This window comes from Copadichromis virginalis, linkage group LG15, assembly GCF_057382275.1.
Source record: "Copadichromis virginalis isolate Kocher_CV1m ecotype Utaka linkage group LG15, C_Virginalis_male_GT1.1, whole genome shotgun sequence".
Taxonomy (NCBI): Eukaryota; Metazoa; Chordata; class Actinopteri; order Cichliformes; family Cichlidae; genus Copadichromis; species Copadichromis virginalis.
Genome location: NC_140632.1, coordinates 5,794,716 through 5,810,848, shown reverse-complemented (window position 1 = coordinate 5,810,848; position 16,133 = coordinate 5,794,716). Strand labels below are relative to the sequence as shown.

The 16,133-nt window shown below is 38.0% G+C and overlaps 1 protein-coding gene across 1 annotated transcript in view; it reads left to right on the top strand.

Annotated features, from left to right (window-relative positions):
• Positions 1 to 16,133, top strand: part of syndig1l (synapse differentiation inducing 1-like) — a 48,586-nt gene that overhangs the window by 23,513 nt on the left and 8,940 nt on the right. Inside the window, exon 3 of the mRNA XM_085431500.1 lies at positions 11,057 to 11,194. Within this exon, the coding sequence (XP_085287626.1) occupies positions 11,057 to 11,194 (138 nt within the window). The remainder of the gene's footprint in view (positions 1 to 11,056; positions 11,195 to 16,133) is intronic.

Sequence of the window (16,133 nt, the reverse complement as noted above, 5' to 3'; positions counted from 1 at the left end):
CCAGCACAGTGTTAATGGAAGAGGAGAATAAATGACAGCAACGAATACTACCAAAACTTGAGTTTGAAAATGGCTGCACCATCTGTTGCATGTTCTTCAGCGTACAGAATTTGCATTCATCAGTGCATATCATATTCAGTGGCAACATTTCATTAAATCATTAAATCCTGTCTTTCTTCAGCTTTTCCAATTGAGATATTGTAATTTTAAAACCCTAAGCCTTGAAGAGAAATCCAGAGAAAGAAATACAATAATTGACCTCTGTTGCCTTTCTGAATTTTAAATCAGACCAGTTTGATTGAAAAGGTTATCAATTCTGTCTAAATCTGTGGGAATATTAGTGCCTATGGCTTAATTAAATCCAAAATGTAGTCATTCTTCAGTTCACTGCACGCACATTGTTCTGACATTATGACAATGTTTCATGTATTCTAGTGAAATCTTTCAGACATTTCTTTGTGGCAGAAAATGACAGACCAATCTCTTGAGTCATTCCCAATTCAGCAAAATGAAAGTGTTCTCTTTTCAAACTAAAGATATTTATTTCTCAGCTTGGAAAATCTTTCTGATCTATCGAAATCTTCTGGTTCCAAAAACTTGATTGAACATTGTAACTTTCCAGAGTCTGTGAGTCACTGCTTCCATTGGCCGAGAATAACTCAAAAATGTGGTCATGATAAGCAGAAACCTTATCCTTCATTAAAGATTTTTTTTTTTCTCCTTTGATGTTATATTCATTTGGAATGTCAGTAATTTACACTAATTCCATATTAAGTTTTTCTTCAATGTTAATTTATAAAAAGATTTAGGAATGCTCATTTATGTGTATTTATTAAGTCGCTCTGCTCTTGGCTGCCTTTTTACATCATTTAAAGAATGAATCAAATCTCGTGCCAAAACTACTTTTGAAATAGTAGCTCAGAATTTCTCCTTAAAATTGCAAAAGAGTTCTGACAGATTGCCACTTTGTGTGTGATAACATGCATGATTAGTATATTTGAAGTTGTAAAGAGTCCAGATAGGTATGAAAGGCACCACTGCAAAGGCAGCGGATTTTTCCATTCTATTTAATAGGACACTAAAGTCCTCCTCCAACCACATGGACACATTTTGTTGGAGGAGTATTAACAGCAACATCATAAGTCCTTGGGTGATTATTAAACGGAAAAGTATGGCAGTGATGTTCTGTCTAATGCAATACTAAGTCACACACAAACAAAACATGCCAACCAAACTCTGTTTGCATTCTGACAATCTTTGCTTCCTGGGATCGTGTGGTATTAAAATGGGATATCAGTTTGAGTCACTGCATTTCATTAATTGTTTGGCATGGCCTTGCTCTCTTCCACTCAGCATGCATTAATACATGGCCCTATATATTATACAAATGATCACTTGGAAAGCCACAGGGTTAGTTCCACAGGAATTATAAAATTAAGCAAACTTGGCCTTGAGGGAGTGTGAATAATGACATATTTTTAAAGTTGCAGAATTTTATATAAGGAATTATTTTTTATAGATCTTTTAGTTACATAAACCTTTGTTTTTCTATTAGTATTTTCCTACCTGATGATTATGGAAAACATTTCCACTGCACTTTGAGCTAATACAACTTAGAAACCAACTTTAATGAACTGTGTGACTACAGGTTTGTTTGTGCCTCCTCCACCTGAATTATCTCCTAATATGACAGTGTTTTACCAAAACCCTGAGTCTGCCTTGAACCTAATCATAAATACGTCAAATGAGGTTGTTGTAGAGACACAAACAGCCTTTTTAGTTGTTTATTTAATCTTAAAGATCATTTTTCTTTTTTATTTACCCATAGCCACTGTTTAGACAAAGGAGCACACCAATTTGGGTTCTAAGAATAGGCAGAGGAAAAAGCATTAATGATGGTCATCATAGTGATTCAAGTGCATGTTTGCACAGTCTCTACCCAGAACAGGAGTGGGAGTCAGTAAGCAGCAGCAGGCATAATTGGTCATCCTAAATGAGGATAATATGATATGTGGCTTTCACTGTTAATTACAGAATAAGGAGTAAAAGACTCTCCTTATTTTTGGTTCTGAATAAGATTCCTGAAAGAGAAACGAAGTAGCACAGATTTTCTCTCTGCCAGACGTCACTGTTGCAACTTTAATCCTTGCCTGAATAGCAACGTGAATAATGAGAAAGATGCTTTTGCAATGAGTTTCGAGTAATATCAGCCCTTCGGGAGTGATTACATGTTGCAATCCCTGAGCAGTTTTTTCCCTCTTTCTTTCTTTCTTTCTTTCTTTCTTTCTTTCTTTCTTTCTTTCTTTCATTTATTTATTTATTTATTTATTTATTTATTTTTATGGGCAGACATGTAATGATTAGTCTGTTAGATTTAGGGGTTTTTCTTCCTCACAAAATGAGCAATATGTAGAATTTGTGGCTAGTTATAATACCAAGAGGGTGTTCTGATTTATATCCCATCTGTCCCTCTCCATTACTGTGGCAGGTCTGACTTGACACCTTTTCAATGGATGTGAATATGTAATACAGTCATGCCAAATCACGTATTACACAGCTAAAGGCACCAGCGAATCAATTACCTGCTAAATTATAGATGCAAGCTTTTTTACTGTTAATGCAGCTACCGTCTCAGTTGGGGTGACGGTGCTCTCATCCCAACTTGCAGGAATGTGTTTTGGATGTTCTATATTCTGAAGCTACTTAGATTAGTTAAGACAGCCCTATCCTTTGAGTTTTTTCAGGAGTTTCTTTCATTTGCATAATGTAGGAACACAGTGTGCTCCTGTTTGCTGAAATATTATTAGTTGCAACTTTGTATAAACCATATAAGTTGCATTAGTATTGCAACTTATATGATTTATACAAAGTTCATGATCCATGATTCTGTATGTTTTTTTTAATTTGTTTGTTTTTTATTTTGATCATTTTACCTTGTCATAGAGTTTTTTCATTTTTCTTTATGCTATGTATGCCTTTTTTTTTTTCATAGTGGAGAAGTGATGGGAATGAATGGTAGTACTATATGGGGAGCAACACACAGCAAAAGTCCTTGGATTGACCAGTCAGATTCATGATTCATGAAACCCTACAACTGCACCTTTAAAAAGTGTTTCAAAAAAGATAAAATCCAACTTGTACTGGGGTCCCACAAAACAAGAATTTGTTATTTTTGTCAGATTTAATCACCAATTTCTGTGCTCAACAGCACAGTTTTGCTTATGCATTTCAACCTGTTTACACAACCTGATGTGAATGCTAAGCATGATGTGTAGTGTTTCCCTCTTGCAGCCTCATTACACGATCCTAAATTGCACACCTGTCAACAAGAAGCAACGGGGCAACGAAAAGGAAAAATAACAAATATTTTGTTCATTAATCCAACACTGCAAGTACATCCCCTTATAACTGCAATACATGTTTGGGAGAACGACATCATGAAAAGCTCTTAATACTGAATATGCCTCTCACATACAGGAGTGTCGTCGACCCAGAGTTTGTGCACTCAGGTACTGTGTAAATCTTACTAATCATATGGTAAAGATTATATTATTTTTTACTTGGTGTTTCTTCTGTTATTCCTCTGAAACCCCTAAAACCACACATCTAGGGCATCTTTTTTTACTAGCTAAATGGGGATCTGACTGTGAGAACAAGGGATGGTGAGCACTCATGGTAGCAAATTGTATCTGCACCCTAAATCATACTTTTTTTCACTCTAAATGGAACCACAAGTTACAGAATAAACATTGTGCTGTATTGATAGACTATAAACTAACATCTGAGAAAATATGGTTATTAGGAAAATTTTTACTGAGGTCATATATCGAATGTGATGAGGCTTTTTTTTTTTTTAAATAACCAGAGCAGTGTTGCTCTGTTAGTTAGAAGAAAATGCAAATTTAGACATTACATTAAATTAAATTTGATACTTTATGCCATTTTCAGAAGCATAGGAGTGAAAAAATGATTGTGATTAGAACAGTGCAAACAATAACCCCAATGACAACACTATTTTTTTAGGTTGTCTGATGTGGTGAAAAATAAAGAAAAATACAGTTGCGAAACTGTATGGTGTTTGTATGCCAGATATTTGATTTGATAAGTAGTTGGTAATGTAGGCTAGCATTCTTTCTGTCTAGTTGCTGGGACGTTAAGAGAAACATAACTGTTTTTGGTGTTATCCTGTTAAATTAACTCTGTGGATGGACCTGCATGGTTGAACTGGCACAGATTTTATGTCTGATGCCCTTCCTAACGCATTGCATTTATCTTGATACCAGCATTAGCTGTATGCTAGCTTATGATGCGCTGAGGCTGGGTTTGTTATCCATCTGGGAATTTCTGATAGTTAAATGGTTAATGGTAATGGGTACACTGGCCAGGTTAATAGTTACATTAAATATTTAATATGCCAATGCTGCTGAAATGAGTGCTTAACTGACCTTGAAGTTCATTGTTCTATTGTTGCTGTTTGTGTTCAGCTGCTAGCGAGGTGAGGGGCTGTGTGCCTACCTGACTGTAAAGTTGAGTGTCAGCTAGAGGTGAAGACACAACAGAGTACCACCAAATGTGCATGTGGTTGTTATGGCAATACCCCATAATATCATTTCTATGTGATACCTGCTACTCAGTCTGTGGCTCTTTTGTCAAACTCCAAGACCAGAGTATTGTTTCTGTGCAGCCACTCCCCTCATAGTTTCATAAATGGTTGTTTTGATTTCTGTGAAGAAGATGCTTTCATAAATCATTGAGTGATGCCACTGACTAGCCAATCCGTGGCATGCAGTCTGCTGATGTCACATTTTTGGATCGCCTCAGATAGCTTGAAACCCCGGTCGAGTAGGTATTAAAAAAAAAAAAAACCTGGTACCAGGTACTATGACCTAATGGAAATCCCTAAAAACCATTTTGAGCTGTGCCGAGGTGACCGGAGTAGGTACTAATGGAAAAAGGTCATTACGGTTGTTAATATAATACAATAGTGCTTTTTTGTGTCGATTAGTACTGAATCGCTAGTGGCTACAGACTTCTGCTTGTTGCTTTAACGTTCTTTGTTTTCTTGCACGATTTCTTTTCATTTCACCTGAATTCATATTCACCACCCGAAATATAAATATTCTGAATGTAATCTATTTTTTTAAGCAGGTAAATAATTCAGTGCCCTGTGGCTGTTAAGTAGTTTCTTTCTAGAGACCATCCTGTAGTACTTTACCTTTGCGTAGCCTCACACAATTAATTTCTGTTATTTAAACTGCTGGCTTTTGCTTTTAAAGTAGTTGAAGATATAACTTTCATTTTCTTTTATTGCACTGTTTTGGATATTAGTGGAAAATGATGTATTTAATTTTGTTCACAAAATAATGGCAGAAGTGCATACTAAACTATCGGGTAGACACACACACAATGGGTTATTTTATGAAATAATACATGTAATGTGTAATAAAATAAAATGCTTCGGTACCCAAATTTGTGAAAATCCTCCCTATGATTTTTGCAAAGATTAAAAATGATCTTGCTGTTGTCATCAGGAATTGTGACATTTAGATGACATCAGATCTGATGAAAATAAATCAATAAATAAAACATTTAATTAAATTCTTTTTTTTTTTTTTTTTTTTTTTTTTTTTCTAAATGACATCAGAAACAGCAGTATGCGACATTACGTGATGGCAGAGCTTCAGTTCATCCTTTGTCATTTTTTTTATTTATTTATTTATTTATTTATTTTTTTAAATAAATAGGACAGGGGGAATGAGAGAAAGAGGGGGAGAGAAAGAAAGAAAACCAAAGGGGAGAAGAGACGGTGAGAAGGGGGGGAAGAGAGAGAAAAAGAAAAAAGAAAAAAAAGAAAAAAAAAAGAAAAAAAAAGAAAAAAAAAAAGAACTCCTGGGTCACCTGTATGGAGAAAAAAAAAACAAACAAAAAAAAAAACAAACAGAGGAGACAGCAAACAACAAAGAGCAACATAATAATAGAGAAAACAAAGCACCATCACAGTAAACTAGCTAGTCATAGATATCAATATTTACTAAATAATAAACGATATTGTGCAGCACGCAAGATAGACAGCGCACAGTGTGCTTTGAGGCAGCAGCCAAGAAAGCTTTAGTCCGCGTCTGTGAATACCCATGTGTGCATACCTGTGTGGATCAGCATGCTTGCATTCCAAAGGTTTCTCCATGTAATGATCTGCTAGGGAGTGTGGGGGGGCCACAGCCCCGTCCTCCAGGGTGTGAAGCGGGTATGGAGGAGATCAAAACTCCAGACATCCAGAGGCCCCCAGAACACAAGAGACCATGGAAGACCAACATTTAATTAAATTCTACAGGTTGGGGGGCACATTTCCTGTAGTGCAAATTACACAAGCTTTTGTTTAAGCTGTCACAGCAGAATGGTGAAATCATCAGTTAGCTGTTCATTAACTGTCAGCCAGTTACCGCATGTTGACAGGATTTACACCTCGTAGGAGATATCTGAGCACAGATAGCATCATCTGCATACACAAGTCATTAGTCCTTTCTGCTACTGGAGAGATAAACATTTCATAACAAACCCACATGCGCATTTGCTCATTTAAAGTTTGGCAAAAAACTACAAAGCTGTTTAAACTGAAGGTATAATCTACAGCATCTTCCAGATAAATATGTCTGTAATAAATAATATAAAGGTTTTCTTACTTAAGCATCTCCTATTACAAACTAAAAACGTGTGGTGGTGTATTTATCTGGAACTCTTGTGGTCTGGGTGTCTATTTAACTTAGCTGAGCTTAACAGAGACACAGAGCAGAGGTTAAAGCAGCACGGTTTGCAGGGTGTGTTTTTAGAAGCAATCATTGTGAAATATCCATCCATCCATCCATCCATCCATCCATTCGCTTCCGCTTATCCTTTTCAGGGTCGCGGGGGGCGCTGGAGCCTATTCCAGCTGTCATAGGGCGAGAGGCGGGGTACACCCTGGACAGGTCGCCAGTCTGTTGCAGGGCCAACACACAGGGACAGACAACCATTCTTACTCACATTCACTCGCACATTCACACCATTCACACAATGGCAATTTGGATTTTCCAATTAACCTATCCCCTCAAGCTTTGTGAAATAAATGATGATAAATAATGAAATGTTTCTATTTCTATATATTTCTCCAGTTTTTTATTTATTGCTGCTGCCTTGCTATTTACATTTTATTCCTACACAGTTGAAGTGGATCAACCATGATTTCATTGTACATGTACAATAACAATAAAGGGCTATTCTATTCTGTGATTCACTGTGTTGTTCTAGGTAATGCGGTCCTTTGTCATCATTCACTTTCCAGTTCTAATAACCATTATATTCTAATAACAATAATAAGCTTTTGTTGGGCCAGGAAGCAGGGCTAAGTTTAAATATTGTGGTCACAAACAGTATCCAACAGTTTTTGTTGATGGGTTTTTCTGTAAACCCGGTAAAGAAGTTTGCGACCCGTAACGTCATTCAGCTCTTGATTTGATTTCATACCCATCATTAATTTTGAGAAAAATGCTGTAAAAGATAAAGTAATTTCACTGACAACTGAGACAGTCTTCCAGACGGGTTAGTGGCCTGTTTTACTTTGAAGGTTTGTGATTAATGACCTTCCTTCCTTAAACACAGACTTATCTGCAGGTCTGCACTGATTTCAGACAACCTAAATCTTCACCTGCCTGCCTCCCCTGCTTCCTGAACTTTTCTCCCCACAGTAATCTAAGCCAATAGAATCCCTGGATGATGTGTGTTTTGATTCTCCAAACAGCCAGAAGGCTGTGCAGATATTGTCAGGGAGCTCTAAGGCACAGCACACAGCAGGGCTGGCTCTGCAGAGATTGCACCATAGTGCTTGCTTAAGGCCACAACAGCAGACTGACATTATGCACTCTTTAAGCTGCATTATGTTCATGTGTTGCAACCTTCTGGTGTCCACATGTCATTATAAAGAGCATGAAAATATATTGACCACCTAGACAGGGGCCCGTTTTTGCAGCTTTTAACGGCTTTGTAGGCAAAGCTTTTCACACAGCGTGGCATTGTCTGAGTGCACAGAGAAATTAGAAATGTTCTTCTGCGGCTCAATTACTTTCTCTAATACGGTTGCATTCAAAGGGTCTATTTTTGGAGACGATTAAACCAGTATTTCCCCCTCCATCGGTGGGCAGGGCCCCCATACATCTCAGCCACCCACCCGCTAATCCTCATCATCAATCAGGCAACATTGTTACAAGGAGGGTGTGTTATTGAAATTAATTAAAAACTGTTTTGCCCTCAAACCAAATGTATTTCCAATACTCTAACATGTTTACAGAAGCGTAACTTTCAATATAATGCTAATGTCACTGTTCTGCACTCTTGTTCACCGATATGAAACACAAAAATAAACATCAGAAATGCATTTTTAAGTAAAAACTGTACACTCTTCTATCAAGCCAGCCATGGTCTAGGATTGGTTCTTGATACAATATCTGGAATCAACGTGTGAGCGATAGGAAAGGTGGTAACTTCTAAAAGTACTTTTATTGCACCATGTTCATTCACTCATGAGCTTCTGTAACATGAATCAAATGGCTGAACTGCCACCTCAGCATACAGTCAAGTTCTGTAGTCTTCTTAATGACCTACTAATTTTATTCAGGTGTGCTGCAGCAAAGTTTCAGGACACTGGCCCTCCGGGACTGGAGTTTGACACCCCTGCCTTAACCAGAACTTGTATAAAAAAGAATAAAATTGTCACTATAGCTATCTTAAAAAATAATTATTATTATTATCTGGTCAGATCATATATCATAACGATTCTCACGTACTCTGCCATCCTTCCCTGACCTTTTGCCTGACATCCAACATCTGTGCAGACATCATCTCTCTTATTGAAATGTTGAGCAAAATTGACGTCTATTTATTTGACACAATAGTCACCCACAATTTGTTAGCCTTGATTGTATTTTTCATTTATTTTCCATGTTCCACCCTCATGCTGGATCATCCTTCAAACAGGATAATGTGGGAAGGATGCAGCTTAATGTCTCATATAGAAACTGTGGCCTCAATCTGAGACTTCTTTTCATCCCTGGAAAATAAATCTCTGTACTTGGTCTCGGCTTCGTCGAAGAATCCAACAACAAAGCCGCAAGAGGAACGTGTTTGTATACGTGCATGCTAGAGAATGACGTAGTCAGAACGTCCTGTACCGACTTGTGAATTGTAACACATACTGATCTTTTCAGCTCTGGATCAGGACTCTGAATTTGCATCATCCTAAACTGTATGCAGATGTATGAGCATCTATTCTCTTTTGCTGCAGTTTCTTGTGAGAAATGTTGCATGGAGCGTGAAATAGTTTCATAAAGCTTTAGGGAGGAGGTGTGTTTGATTCATAACTATTTCACATCTGAAATGGGGTGTACTTTCAACCGTAGCTATTTTTTTCATGCCATCTGTTGTTTAGATGCCAAAATGTAGGAATCTGCATATCTCAGAACTAATGAGAAACTAATGGGCCATCACCAAAAGTCTATAAATGTGAGCTGTGACATTATGTGGAAGCAAATGATCCTGCATACGCTGGTATGTTTTGTTTCCCATTACACAAATGCCTTTTTCTTTCTCAATAAGTGGAGATTCTTTTCCCACCCACTCAACTTGAAAACCAACTCTACCTGTACAAAGACTGCTGTACCATATAAATGAAGTCTTACTCATATGTATTTTAAAGTAAATCCTGTTTTTATCTGCATGTTTGTTGGCAAATTTCATCATCCAGTGACAGAAAATTTACAGAAGTTCCACATGGTTGGACTTAGGCGCCCAAAAATATACAGGATGAGGTGTCTTGGTGATATTACTTGTATTACCTGTATTGCTATGAGTTTGCAATGAGAAATTTCTATCTCAGTAGTTAGAAACTGTTCAACGGTTAATAATGCTTGTGCTTTCACTGAGGATTAGAGGATATTGAATCTGTTTTAAGAGTGATACCAATATCTAAAACTGAGATATTTCAATATAATGGCTGATTATTTTTTTCTTTCTCACAAACCTAATATAAACAGATATTGCTAATATCTGTTTTGTTTGGTTATTTATTTTGGTTTGGATCAGCTGGTTGCTATCTTTTTAAATGTTCATTTTTGGGCTATTATATATGCCGATACCAAAAGACGAATGGCTAATATCTAACCTAAGTTGGTCAGGTTTTAACTTTAGTCTTCAACCAAAAACTGGTTAGCACATAAAACAGAGTTCTGTCAAATAGAATCAAAGTTTGCCTACTTACCATGGAAGCTTTATTCTGGCACTAAAAAAGCAAACAAACATTTTTTTCTCATTCACAAGTCAACACAAATTCCAACTTGGTAGCTTGAAATTTCAGGTTATTTTCTCCATTTGTAGTGGGTTTTTTTGTTTTTAGCTTTTTAAATTTTTTCTTTGCATTTCAAAATTTTGAGATCTTAACTCAAAAATTTCAGATGCAGCAAAAACTTTTAGCAACAAAAAATTTTGTCTTGTGGGTTGAAAAAAATGACCTAAGAAAATTAAGTAACAAAAAGATCCACTCCACTTTCAACAACAGAAAAATGCTTATCTCAATCATCCATGCCACAACTGATACCTCTGACTCCACATACTTCATGTTTATTATTTTTACTTTTGTTTTTACTATTGTAAACAAAGTCACAATTGGCATAACAACCCATCTTGTCATTGGCTATGAGTTGTGACAAAAATATAGCTTTTCAGTTAATGAAGTGCTTGTGGCCTTTTGTGCAGGGGTAGATTAGCTGTTAGTCTCTACAGTTCTCCAGGCTGTATACTAACTGATTGTTGTCAATAGCCTTAAATTTTGCAAAGCATAAGAGTGGCATCAGTCTTTGTCTGCATTTTGATGCAGCTGTCTGCATCAAAAATCAAAAGGAATCAATTCCAGTGTTTTCTCAAACCACCTGTTTACTGCTACATCGCCACTGAAACTACACAGTCTGCCCATATACATCATGAAATTTTAAATGGCTATATGTTTTAACATTAACTGCTGTTTTCTGTGCAGACAGACTGTTCTACCGACAGCGAGAGTGAAGACAACTTCATAGTTGTCCCTCCACGAGATCATCTCGGCCTGGCCATATTCTCCATGCTCTGCTGTTTCTGGCCTTTGGGGATTGCAGCATTTTACTTCTCACAAGGGGTGAGGCCACACATGCACATATTAACACAGGCATGCAATGCATACCCTTTCAAAGTTGTGGTCTGTCACACATGAATGATGCAGCATCTGGTTGTCAAGGTCTAGCATGCCCCCACCCCCTCCCCCCCAATCACCCATACACATGCTTCTATAAATTCGTAGAGATGGGAACACACAAACATGTAAACACACACATCTATCTGTCTTTATGTATGACTCATTACCAAAAGATTAAGAGCCTTCACTCTTAAAAAAGGACTGACAGCTGACTCGCTTACTACAAGGCCAATTTTTACTGAGCTATGCATCAATAACTCAAGGCCAATCTGTAATGGCTGCTTGATGCTCTGTAAACAGGCTGAGAGCCTCCTTTAGGAAGAGTCTATAAATCACTTTCAAGGTTCTATCTGTAAATGCCAAGAAAGGTTGTATTCAAAATAATAAGATGAGAGAGGATCTCTGAACGTGTAGACTTTTCAAGAGGACTGAAGATGAACCCAATTAAAGGCGGGCTGATGTATTAAAGATGGTGAGCCCTTGGGAAAGATGAGCCGTAATTATTTTGCAGACACACTGGCATTCTTTTGACTGATGCACTAAAAACGAATGTTTTATTGCAGTCCAGCATAAAAAAATACTAAAAATGACCCTAAACAACGTAATCTGAAGCGAGAAGCTTTACCAATATTTTCTTTTCAGTAACGTCTGCAATCACAACATAATAGGTATCTAATAGATTCCAGCCAGACTTCCTCCCTCTTTTCAGTTCTCTTTGAAATGACTCTGATGATGTTATGTCAACCAAAGAGCACAGGGAGTGCCTCTTGTCTTGCCGCTAATCAAGTCTGTCCTGTGAATCATCAGCATAATAAAGACAACACATTAAAAGGCTAACAGCACAAGCGTAAACACACAGTATGTCCGAAAATGCATGTAAACACACGCACTGCACATACAAACACACAAACGTGCTAGAGACAGACAAGCTTTTCATTAAATTGCCCTGCGTCTGACCACAAATTCTTATCAAAAGCTCAAGCATTTAGCTGCCTTATCTTGGGCGCAAGTAGTCTAAGCCCGTCAGTGAATTATCTTGTCAGGAGCTAATTTGATTCTTCCTGGGTAATTATGGGGAAGTGATGGCTGTGTTTTAGGGATGGATGATTTTTCTGCCAATCTCCCCCCTTTAGAAGGTGCTTTCCTGAAGAGCTGTCAGGATTTCAAAGATATGGAGGAAGTTTGGGATCGCTTAATTTTATAGTTCAATAACCCACTTCACTGGTCTTCGTTTCATGCCGTTATTCAGAAGGACCAACCTGAAAGTGGTGATTCTATAGGAGCTAGCAGAGCACATGTCTGAGTATGCTTACCGGTGCATTTGCACTGCACTGGTGGCCAATAATGGCAATATCAACTCAACATGTAGGTAAAATCAGAATCTTTATCAGCTTTTACTTCATAAAAATATAATGGCTGAGGAATATATGACTCATTAAAAGAAGCCAACACAAACCATAACTAGTTGTAGCTGAGTCAGATTTCCTTTTTGGATTGGATGTTATCTAGGCAGGGATAGCTCAGTAGGTAAAGTGGTCGCCCCATGATCGGAAGGTCGGCGGTTCGAATCCACTTAACGGCTACCCTGAGGTACCCCTGAGCAAGGTACCGTCCCTACACACTGCTCCCTGGGCGCCTGCTTAGTGGGCTGCCCACTGCTTCACTGAGTGAATGGGTCAAATGCAGAGATAAACAAGTAATTTCCCCATGGGGATCAATAAAGTATCCATTATTATTATTATTATTATTATTATTATAATTAAAGGATAATTTTGATTTTCTGTGTTTTTGTTTTAGACATGGGTTCAAATAGCAAGATTAGCAACTGGTCCTCCTAAACTGTGCAATCATCACACAATCAATAGTATCATTCTGACTTTGTTAATCTTAGAATCCTATCCTTAGTGATACCAACATCCCAATCCTGCGAGCATTCAAGCGAACCCTGTTTCAATTTCCAAACCTAACCAAATAGCGGTGCAAGCGAAGCAAAGAGCAAAACAAAGTCCCTAAATTCAAAGCCATGTTCTTCTGGCTGATTATTCCACTGCCACTCCAAATGAGTACTTTGTAGATCTCAAAAATAAGACAGCTATTTTTCCAAATCTAATATTTCCATGGCACGCACCCTGTGTGCATCTCTGCCTGCGTCATTTGCCGGAACAGCAGTAAGTGATGCCCTGGGATGAGAATGTGCTGTCCAGAACTGATGAGAGAAAACAATAAACAGATGTTGCATTGTTGCCTAAGGTAATCTGTCTGTCACAATGATGTTTGGGGGTAAAAATCAGACAAATGGAGCTTTCAGATACAACAAAGCATGCGTTTCGCTCGCTGCTGGGTTGAGGGCACTGTTTTGGAAGAGCTGTGGACCACATAGCAAAATCAGTTACGTTTTTGAAATTTCCAATCAGTGCATCAAGAAAATTCCGTATATGAAAACTATATTGATTTACCCTTTACTTCAATCAGAAAGCTTCAATAGATCTACTGAGAGAGAATGCTTAAGCAACCCTAAGCCATGCTTATAAATATTGCCTACCTACAACAAGCTACCTGACCGAGGCTGGGCAATTAATTGTCTCAAGGGGCCGCTTGAGAAACTGGGACTGTTGTAGAAGGCTGTACCTTCCACAACAGTCCCAGGTTCTCATGTGGCCCTCTGGGAAAATGAATTATCCACTCCTGTACCTGACTGTTAAAACACACCTAACATGCAAACTGGGATGGAAATCAGTTTTCTAAGATAGGGATTTACCTCTGTCGCAGGTTCCTTTCACATATACACACCCTGCTCATTTCATTGCTTTGGCAGAGCTTTCTGTCTTTGTAGAACACTGTAGATGTGACAAGGGCAAAGAAATTTATTTATTTATATTTTAGAAATGATAGCACATCAGCTTCACCACTTACTCTAAGGACATTTAAAAACAAACACGTTAGCGACTGTAATAGACTCTGTGGATGGCAGATCAATAGTGTTTTTGTTCCACTGGAAGGTCAGGCCTAGTCAAATACAGCGCCGCTGCTTTGCCAAGGAGACGAGTGAGTGAAGGCGTCAGCAAACACCTTAACACAAAAACAGACATGCATTCATATGCTGCTGTAACGCTGTTCGCCAAAGACAACGGCTTTTATTGTGCATAATGTCTTTATGGTAACTTGTGGTGCACAATTTTGAGATTCAGTGTTAACCTCCCCCCACAAACGCACGCATCAGCTGATAATAACTGGAATACCATAAATATCTGAGGGAAATTAGCTTTGAGCATTTGATTGGGAAGCGGAATTGAGTTTCAATTATTGCCGCTAATTGGGTGAGTGTTTTGTTTTGGAGATGCTGATAAATTCGTCACTTAGCTCTGAGACATCTGCACTGGAAAGTGCAGGGCTGAGGAGCAGCAACAATCTATTTCACGATCTTGCAAATAAGACTCCCCTGAAGTTATCGTATGGCGTACGAGCCATAATAAAGAATGAAAATGAATGAGCTCGTTATAGTGAAACTGTTTCTCTATTTGTGCCTGTCTGTGCGAGGGAGGCGGAGACACAGACACAGAGAAGGGGGCGTCGAGTGTTGTTTGTTTGGAAGAAAAACCTGTTAAGGGTGCCGAGTCTCCATGCAGTCGAGTCTCAGATGTTATCTTTTTTCTATGACACCACATTTCAATCATTTTGTCAAGGTGGTGGAGATAAAGCCTTAAATGCTTCTAACCATTTTGCTCTCAAGGGTATTCAAGGAAAAATACAATGATTGACAGTGTTAAAAGTTAAGCTGCGATATTTTCATCACTCTCAGTCCACATTACAGCATTATTTCAGTTTGTCACAAAATGCCTTGATTTCATTTTAACTGACAAACATTGCGTATCATATTTGACAAATGCACCAGAGAAACTGACCCTCGAGTGAGTGCCCTTTGAATAGCCTCTGTAGAAAAAAACCCCTCTTCAGTCTGAATCTCAAAACAAGTCAGAACTATTTTAGTGTCCCCAAAGACCTCTGTGGGGTTGTGCTAATATATTGTCAGAGGGAGAATGTGCTTTGTGTCATTTTGAAAGCAAATTAAAGCCTAATTTCCCATAAACCCCTCATAATGGTGCTTCTGTTCCAGTGATTACTGTATTGATGTGGAAGCTGAAGGCTGCCTCGAATGCACATATTTCGTCTGGATTTTCTTCCTGACCTTTCGAGGCATTTGTCTAAAGAGCCTCTCTCGTTGGCTCTAATCTAGCTGTCTTTGTCTTGGACTATTAACTTTGTCTTCAAAAATCTGCTCAGCCTTAGAGAAACAGAGCAAAGTGGCAATACCTTGTGCTGTTTTTTTTATTAAGTTCAAACAATCAAAGTGATACAAGACCCTTCCTAATGGCCACTCTGCGTGCATTCTGCAAAACTACAGAAGGTTCTGACAGATGCGTTGTGTCTGAGCCAGGGCTACATCCACAAAAGTCAGGAATTCAAACTAGTGATTGGTTTTTCAGTAATCTGCAGTGAAACATCTTCTTCACTTGCTGTGGGCACTCGCAGAAACATACAGAAAGTTTTAGGCATCTGATTTTGTTTAAATGCTTCGTAATTGTCTCCGTACCCTAAAAAACAACCCCAACACAAAGTTTTCCGTCCAGTAAGCATCAAAAAATCCTCTTGAGCTCTGAGCTCATGGCAATTAACAATGCTTCCTTAAAAGCAGAAAACAACTGATTATTAATCCTGTCTGCATTTATGTTCTTAACAATATATTGAAATGACTACATAAACAATGCCTGTCGTTCTGTTCTAATATAATTGGCTAAAGCCAGACTAAATATTCAAAATTCATTTATATCTGCTTCACTGGAGTTATTTTACCCTGGTGAGAAACTGCAGAGAATGAGATCCA